Source organism: Jaculus jaculus, chromosome 17 (genome assembly GCF_020740685.1).
Source record: "Jaculus jaculus isolate mJacJac1 chromosome 17, mJacJac1.mat.Y.cur, whole genome shotgun sequence".
NCBI classification, from domain to species: domain Eukaryota; kingdom Metazoa; phylum Chordata; class Mammalia; order Rodentia; family Dipodidae; genus Jaculus; species Jaculus jaculus.
Window position 1 is genome coordinate 3,241,257 of NC_059118.1, and position 8,944 is coordinate 3,250,200.

At 50.7% G+C, this 8,944-nt stretch overlaps 1 protein-coding gene across 1 annotated transcript; it reads left to right on the forward strand.

The window, feature by feature from the left end:
- The first annotated feature begins 1,739 nt into the window (after nucleotides 1-1,739).
- Cck (cholecystokinin) lies at nucleotides 1,740-7,396 on the forward strand. The gene is made up of 3 exons (XM_012949575.2): nucleotides 1,740-1,818; nucleotides 2,802-3,023; nucleotides 7,016-7,396. The coding sequence occupies exons 2-3, from the start codon at nucleotides 2,804-2,806 to the stop codon at nucleotides 7,138-7,140; spliced, it is 345 nt and encodes a 114-aa protein (XP_012805029.1). The 5' UTR covers nucleotides 1,740-1,818; nucleotides 2,802-2,803; the 3' UTR covers nucleotides 7,141-7,396.
- Nucleotides 7,397-8,944: the final 1,548 nt, after the last annotated feature.

Consider the following 8,944-nt stretch of genomic DNA (forward strand, 5'->3'; position numbering starts at 1 on the left):
GTCCAGGTATCCTGTGCTTGGAGAGGGAGTGGCCTTACTTCCTGCCAATCTCAGGGTTCAAGATTTTGCCAGGGGGTCCAGGCTCACTATGATCCCTAAGAATGGGGGAGGATCCTGGCTCATTGCAACCTCTGAGAATGGGGGGAGGAGCTCCCCTGCCTGTCAGGTCCCCGAGATATGACCAGTGGTTCAGGTTGGACTCTCCAAATCCCATGTAAGCCAGACGCACAAAGGTGAGGCAAGCACAAGGTCACACATGCCCACTGGATGGCACAAGGGTCTGGAGCTCCATTACAGTGGCTGAGGCCCTGGTGAGCCAATTCTCTCTCTCCCCTCTCTCTAAAAAAAAAGAAACAAAGAAAGAAATGCAGGTTCCTGGGCCCTGCCTCAGACCTGCTGAATCAGAAACCCTGCAGGTATTCCATTGCTGTTATTCCATTTCAAGGTCATGTTATCAGACATATCTTGCTCCTGTCACAAATACAAGCAACTTCCCCAACTCGAGCTGCCTTGGTGAGAACACCACCCGACAGCACATAAGCAGCTGCTGCGTTAAAAAAAAAAAAAAAAAAAAAAAAAAAAAAAAAAAAAGGTTTTCTCTAGATAACAGAGATGCCAAGGATTGCAACTAGAATGGACTTGTGGCCACACGCTCCAGAGCACTTCCAGAAGCCCCCAGGCCAGCATCCCCAAAGTCCCTGCTGCTCAGCGAGTGTTTTTTTTTTTTTTTTTAAAAAGAAGTGTGGCCAAATCGTAATCCTTTCATCACAGACTGCAGGGCTTGGGGGTGGGAACGACACGTGGAGGACCCATTTGGGAGTGACTGGTGACCCTCAGGTCCCACGCTGGTGGCCTCAGTGTGTTGAGACGAGGGGTTGCTGCTAGTCCTCAGTTTACCGTCTGTAAAATGGGGTTGCAGGGACTCAGCGGACTGCAACCCAACTGGATCACCGCGCCCTGGGGGATCCCCTGGTGGCTGGGAAGTGCGCACTGAAGCCATGGTGCCAGGCTTCCTGTCAAGGACATGGGATTGACGAGGGGCAGCGAGGTCCTGTGGCTCCGGCTGGCGGGCCAGGGCCAGGGCGGGAGTGTTCACGTGAAAGGCAGGAGCTGGCAAAACGTGGCCAGGCCGGAGCTGTCTTGTACCTGACACTCCTTGGCGCCACTTGGCGACCAGGGGCAGCAGGTGCCATGGATAGGTGGAAAGTCGTCCAGGGAAGAAAGTGCACATTTACCCCAATGAATTGGAAGCAAAGCCCGAGAGGGGGTGCACCCCCCCCAACCCCCGCGCAGCTGAGCAAAGAGAGAGGTCCAGGCTGCTCCCAGCCAGCTCCTCTGCCTGACCTGGGACGGAGGAGGAGAGTGAGGCAATTTGAATCCTTTCCCTCCCGAGAGGGAACCCATGAGGGTCAGAGGATGACCCCAAAGAGAGCCCATCCCCTTACCCCCTTCCCTGGCTGACGCCGAGCCCTGCCTGGGTCCTCTCAGGCCCTTTCGGTACCCACAGTGCATTCCAAGTGACCAGATGGGACTCTCCCTGGAGGAACAAAAAGTGAGGGTGAGGTGCTGGGCAGGGGTGGGAAGGAAGCTCCTTGGACCAAGCGGGGGTACAACCCTCTCCCCTGGGGCATTTCCACTTGAACGGGTGGTCGGGGTGGCCGCCTCCTGGGCGCGTGCGTCAGCGCTGGGTAAACATGATTGACGGCCCGCGCCAGGCGGGGCTATTTAAGATGCTCGGCCCGCCCGCCCACCTTGAACTGGTCTGGGCTGCGCGCTGCTCCAGCCGAGACGCGAAGCCAGCGGCGGCTCGGTCCAAAGGTAGGTGTCTCGGTGGGTCTGGAGGACGCAGCCTTCCGCTTTAGCTCTCTTCCCGTGATCATTTTCTGCTGCCTGCGCCTTTTGTCCTTCCTCCAACAGCTGCAAAGATTTCTTAAAGTCAGAAATAACGCGCTGGAGCTCAAAACGAGGTCTGGGTGGCTTCAGCATTTCAGAGACGTTCACACTCCTGTAAGGGTCCTTTCTTTCTCTCTCTCTCTCTTTCTCTCTTTCTTTTTTTTTTCTTTCTTTCTTTCTTCCTTCCTTCCTTTCTTTCTTTAAATTATCTGACAGGATTCGCATGCAAATTGGGATTTGCTAGCTGGTAGGAGTAATCTGCAACGTTTTTCAAAGTACATACTAAGAGGTTTGAAAGAGCGAATTCCGGTTTTCTACAGAAGAAAATTCGAGCTTTTGGGACAGGAACGGTCTGCTCACATCTCTAGCTGTGGTGGGCTTTGAGTGCTTGTTTCTGCGTTTTCAAACCCTCACTGTGTCTCGCCCAATGCTCTGTTCTTCGTTCCCATATGCATACACGTTGGGGGATTCTCTAAACTACAGCTTTTATTTATGACCCTACATTTTACACTGAATTTTGTTTTCCTCGCCATTTATTTACTCATTGAAAGCTTTTCAGCTCCCTGGAAAAGAATCTGCCTTTCTTCGAGGGTCTCTGTCCAGGAATATTTTTCATTCCCCTTCACACCCACTCACCTACTCTCTTCAATTGCTTGCTTTTCTGGTTAAAAAAAGGTGTCTTCAAACTTTAGGAAAGCAGGAGACACTGTATCTGCTGGGGGTCGACAACCGAGTCCTTGTCGGTACTGGGAGTGGGTCACCCAAAGCCGAGGCGGGTGCGCCCGGGACAGCGCTTGGGGAGACCCCCGGCGCCAGCTCCAGCCTGGCGGATGTGACCCCACTTCCCCCCGCGGGAGCCCACGGATGCGCAGCCCTTTCGTTCATGCCCCTGCCTCCGCTCTCCACAGCCATGAACGGCGGTGTGTGCGTGTGCTCGCTGTTGGCGGTGCTCGCGGCGGTCGCCCTGTCGCAGCCCCAGTCCGGGACCCCGGCAGGTCCCTCGGGCTCCGCGGTGCCCCGGGCGGAAGAGGCGCCGCGAAGGCAGCTGAGAGCCGCGCCCAGGACGGACGCGGAGCCCCGGGTGCGCCTGGGCGCGCTGCTGGCCCGGTACATCCAGCAGGCCCGGAAAGGTAAGGGTGCCCTCAACCTGTCACTTCTGCTCCGGCTCGTGTCCACCAAGTGGGGGTGCACCCCCTCTCCCCAACCTCCCCCAGGAGGAAACTGGCCGCACACGGCAGGCTGGGAGGCTTTCCTCTTCTCTTTGCTGAGCCACACTTCATCAGAGTGTGGTTTAAGCGCCCAGGACTTCATGAGAAAGAGGGCTAGCTAAAAAACACACACACACACACACAAACTTTCTTTGAACTAGTTCTTAGCACGGTGTTGCTGCTCACGTTCCACACCGGTACATGGAAACGTTAAAAAAAAAAAATAGTGAATCCCTGGAGTTTCCAGATGCACGAGCTCCCTTCTACTGGAAATGTAGCGAACTGGAAAAGACCAGATACTGACTCTAACCCCTGCCAGGAAGTAGTTGGGCGCTAATCGGAAAGAAGTTGGCAATGTGTCGGTCCCCCACCCCCCAACATAGACCAGGAGGGGAGCCTTGGGAGCTGCTCTGGGTTTTGCTGGGCGGCGAGCAGAACAGTTACGGGCTGTCTGCTCTGATGTTGGAGAAGTACTTCCCCTTCCGAACAACGCAGTTGTCCCGTGCTCCGGAGTCTTCCCCGGGGAAGACACAGGCGATTTAGCAGCTGGCCAGCTGAGTGTGCCTTCCCTGGGCTCCCCTGTGCCCTTCTGGTCCTCTGTTTCAGAGGGAACCTCGTCCATGGTTTGCACCCCTCAGGCAGAAATGATAGTTTGGGTCAGGATTGTGTGGTTTTTGTTCCCTCTGGACTTATCCACAGTGACTTTGACGAGGAGCCCTGGCTGTAGGGCAGGGTCCTAAACTGGACCTTCAGCGTAGTGAAAACTGCCAGGAGTCCTGCGGAAGGGGGACAGCCTTTCCTCTGCGGCTCGCTGGGTCTGGATTTGAGTCACAGCTCATGGCTTGACTAGAAAGGGGGGAACCGGAGAGATTAGACAAGTCCCCCCGCTTTTCACATGAAGATGAGTGTAGGGGTCTTCTGGGGGAAAGAACAGAAGACTGGTTGCTCAAACTCCTTCCTCTTTTTGTGAAATTCCCCCACTGTCACGTTCTGTGTTGATTTCCTGATAATTCAATGGAAAAATGATTGGATTCCTAATCAGATATGAGAAAATCCAGCAGCATTTTCTGAAAGGAATTTAATACCTGCTCTCAGTTGTGGATTGAACACAGGTAGACTTTGGCTGAGCTAGCCTGGCTTTCCACTGAGCAGTTAATCTAGAATCCCCCCCACCCCGACACACACACACACACACACACACACACACACACACTCTACCACCCTTCTCAGTGGCCAACTCTCGAAAGATCCAAAAGAAACAGTTCGAGCAAATGAACTACTTGCCAAATTAAAGCCTGGAACTAACATGTGACAGTGGCTCTTCCAGTCCAGATCTTAGCTGGAAGATGTGCTGAGCTCTCTCCTCAGCCGTCTCCCTGCAGGGTGGGAAGAACCCAGGTGAGAGCAGCAATCCCTTGGAAATGCACCTGACCACACCCAGGACCAAGACTCACCAGAAAACCGCCAGGCTCATTTGATTGCTGCGTGTGCATGTGACATGCATGTTCATGTTTCTTTTTAAATCATTGATTGTGTGGCATGTGAGTGAGCATGTGTGTTCATATGTGTGGGAACACATGTGGAGGAGGCCTGGGATTGGTGTAGGGTGTCTTCTCTATTGCTCTCCTCTCACTTGGGCCTCTCATTTGGACCCAGAGCTCACCGATCTGGCTAGTCTAGCTAGCCAGCTTGCCTCTAGTGCTCTGGGATTACAGGTGGGCCACTGCACTCACCTGGCATTTATGTAGGTATTGGGCATGTGAACTCTTTTCCTCCCACTTTAATGGCTAGAGCTCTATCCACTGAGCCATCTCCCCAACCCCTAAACATGGCACAGTTTATTCCAGTCTTTTGCATATCTTGAGATTATATCAGATTTTGGCTCAGTTCTAGTGCATGCTGTGCTTAAAGATCCTAGATAATGGGCTGGAGAGATGGCTTAGCAGTTAAGCACTTGCCTGTGAAGTCTAAGGACCACGGTTCGAGGCTCGATTCCCCGGGACCCATGTAATCTAGATGCACAAGGAGGTACACACATCTGGAGTTCATTTGTAGTGGCTGGAGGCCCTGGTGTGCCCATCTCTCCCCATCTATCTATCTATGTATCTATGTATGTATGCATGTATGTATGTATGTATGTATGTATGTATCTATCTATCTATCTATCTATCTATCTATCTATCTATCTATCTATCTATGTATCTGCCTCTTTCTCTGTCACTCTCAAATAAATAAAAAAATTAGAAAAACATTCTAGATAAGAAATGCCCTCTTTGAGTGAGCCTGGGGAGACAGCTTAGGGGTAAGAGCACTTGGTATGAGGGTCTGGGATCATCACTTTTGTTGTTTTGATCTGGAGTATCTTACTGATCCTGGAGCTTGCTGGCTTTTTCTTTCTTTCTTTCTTTCTTTTTTTTTTTTTTTTTTTGGTTTTTCCAGGTAGGGTCTCACTCTAGTCCAGGATGACCTGGAACTCACTAGGCAGTCTCAGGGCGGCCTTGAATTCACAGTGATCCACCTACCTCTGCCTCCTGAGTGCTGGGATTAAAGGCGTGCACCACACACCCAGCTCTCTTTCTTTCGTGAGCTCTAGGGATTCCCTGTGGAACTGGAGTTATGGATTATTCACGGGCACATGCAGCTGTTTATGTGTGTTCTGAAGATTTAAACTTGGGCAGTCTTAGGCTCCTTCAGGCTCTCAAGCTTGAACCAGAAGCACACTTAACCACTGAGCCATGTCTCCAGCTCCAAATTAATATTTTAAAACAGTGTTTTTATATAGAAAAGAATCTTGATTTTATTTTTTTTAAATCATTCTGGGACTGGGGAGATGGCTCAGTGGATAAGGACTTTGTGCATAACTCTGCTGAGTACACGGGCTCACACCCTCTGACCTGCGTAAAAGCCACCGGAAACCATGGTGAGCATCTGCAGTCCCAGAGCGCTGACAGTGAGAAGAGAGGCACAGGCTGCAAGGTTTCCTGGACGCTCTCAAATGGAGTGCTAAACAAGACTCTGCCTCAACCAAGGTGGAAAACAAGGACCACTGGAAAGATGGCCTCTGACCTTTACACAGGCGCCATGGCGTGCCCTCCCTCCACTAAATAAATAAGCAAAGAGTATCATTCCAACATAACAATATTGTCGTCATACTCACTGAAGGCTTTTTGGACAAGTCAGGTGTGTTTAAGGATGTTAAAGTGTAAAATTTATTTATTTATTTATTTTTCAAGGTAGGGTCTCACTTTAGCCCAGTGTAGCCTGGAATTCACAGTGATCCTCCTACCTCTGCCTCTGAGTGCTGGGATTAAAGGCATGTACCACCATGCCTGGCTTTAGAAACAGGCAGATTCCAAGAAAAATCTTTGGTTTCTCCTGAGGGTTACATACACAATGAACATTCTGTTTAAGGTAAGAAGCTAAAGAAAATCTTCCAGACGTCCCTAGTCTGTGCAAGGCAGGAAGAACTGAATGTCTCTGGTTACTTGTGGAACATAAAACACACCCATAGCTAATGACCACTGCCTCCCTCCACTTACACACGCAGCTCTTTCTCAGTTTAGGGTCTAGCAGTAATTCTGGAACCTTTAAAAAGGTCTGGTTTGGGGATGGAAAGATGGCTTAGCAGTTGAGGTGCATATTTGGAAAGCCTGAGGACCCAGTTTCTAATCTCCAGGTCCCACATGAGCCAGATGCACATGGTAGCACATGCGTCTGGAGTTTGTTTGCAGTGGCTAGAGGCTCTGGTGCACCCATTCCTTTCCTCTCTCTCTCTCTAATAAATAAATAAGTAAATAAATAAATCTTAAAAAAAAAAAAAAAAAGAGGTCTGGCTTGTCCCATTGTTCTCTTCCCAACTTGAACTGGTCCTGTTCCTAGATCTCAGGCTTTTGTCTCCTCTCTGCTTCCTGCAGTTCCTTCTGGTCGCGTGTCCATCATGAAGAACCTGCAGAGCCTGGACCCCAGCCACAGGATAAGTGACCGCGACTACATGGGCTGGATGGACTTCGGCCGGCGCAGTGCTGAGGAGTATGAGTAGCCCTCACCGGGGGCTGCCGCCCTCAGGCGGTTTGGAGGAGGCAGAATCAGAAAACAACCACACTACTCCATGTCTCTGCACTTTGACATTTTAAGTATCTATTTATTAAGTTCTCGATGCGAAAAGTCTTGTCTGTTCAGAATGCCCATTGCAACCACACACCTCAGCCAAATTGTGCCGTGGGAAGACGTTTCCTTCTTTTGTGACTCCTGTAAAATGTTGCTATGCTATTAAAGTGATTTCCTTCTGCCCCTCAGTCCTTGAGTCTTCTGAGGGTCTTCAGAAAGTACAGGGAGGAGAGCCTGACATATGGTGTCCACAGACGGACCCCTACAAAAGACTGTCTCAAATAAAGGGCTTGGGAAATGAGTGCAGGGCGTGGGTCCAGCTTCCCCATTTTAAACAAGGTGACCAGGGAAAGTTCAGTTGTGCTGAGCCCCACGTCCCGGCCTGGGCTACTCTGATCCCTGGTATCTTCTGCCAGCCTGTTGTTGTTAACCCTGTCTTTGCCGGGGCAGAACACCAGACCAGAAGCAGCTGATGGGAGAAAAGGATTTATTTCAGCTTACAGTCTCAAGGGGAAGTTTCCTCATGGTGGAGAAAGCATGGTGGAGCAGAGGCTGGGCATCACGTCTTGCCACAGCAGCTGGCAGAGAGCAGCAAGAGAGTGAGTTGAGTGCTGGCAAGGGGGAGCTGGCTACAACACCCCTAAGTCTACCCCCAGCAACACACCTCCTTCAGCAAGGTCCCACTTCATAAATTGCTGCCGTCTAGGAACCAAATATTCAAAATACATGAGGCTATGGGGAACATCTCATTCAAACCACCACACAGCCCCACCTACCCCAACGCCTGCCTTCATATGATGGCTCCACAATCTGTCCATTGCAGACAAGGAGGCCAGCTCTCTCAGGTGGAAGTAACTGATCTATGTGCCCCAGTCAGGAAGTCACAGACTTGCAGGCTTAATGCACCTAAATCAGTGGGACTTCCATCACTCAAGAGTCCTGATTCCAGGGCATGAGAGATGGATTAGCAGTTTTTTGCCTGCAAAAGCCAAAGGACCCAGGCTTGATTCCCCAGGACCCACGTAAGCCAGATGCACAAGGTGGCACATGTGTCTGGAGTTTGTTTGCAGTGGTTGAAGGCCATGGCGTGCCCATTCTTTATCTGCCTTTCTCTCACACATATGTAAATACGAGTCCTGACTCTACGGTGCACAGTCATGAGGGGGATATTGCTCAACTGTGAATTCTTTTCCTAGTGTGTGTGGGAAAAGAGACAGAGAAATGGTACACCAGGGCCTCTAGCCACTACAATCAAACTCCAGACACATGTGCCACCTTGTACACATGTGTGAACTTACATGCATGTGCCATCTTGTGCATCTGGATTATGGGTTCTGAGAAGTCAAACCCGGGTCCTTAGGCTTTGCAGGCAAGTTCCTTAACCACTAAGCCATCTCTCCAGCCCTCGCCTGTAAATTCTGACACAGAAAGCCAGCACTGCAGCCTAAGCAGGCTCCCAGGCAATGCCTGGACTGCTGGTCCTAGACCAAGCCTGAATTTCCACTGATGCAGATCAAAACCTGTGTTTTATTACTTATCCTGGGGAACCTATTTCTATCTGTTCACCCCAGATAGAGAGGGCATGGACAGACAAAAGGAATCCTTTCATCCACACCCATCTTGGTAAACCCATGGATTTGCTGGGGTTTATTTACAGGAGCACAGAGCCCACCTCACTGTGAGTGACAACTCAAAAACTGTGCCCCAGGGTCTTGTTGCAGTCACCTGTTAGTAGC

Excerpts from the sequence above, each read along its gene's own strand:
- Cck (XM_012949575.2), top strand. The coding sequence starts at position 2,804 with ATGAACGGCGGTGTGTGCGTGTGCTCGCTGTTGGCGGTGCTCGCGGCG. Across the intron at positions 3,024-7,015 it reads CATCCAGCAGGCCCGGAAAG|TTCCTTCTGGTCGCGTGTCC; the intron begins GTAAGGGTGCCC and ends TGCTTCCTGCAG.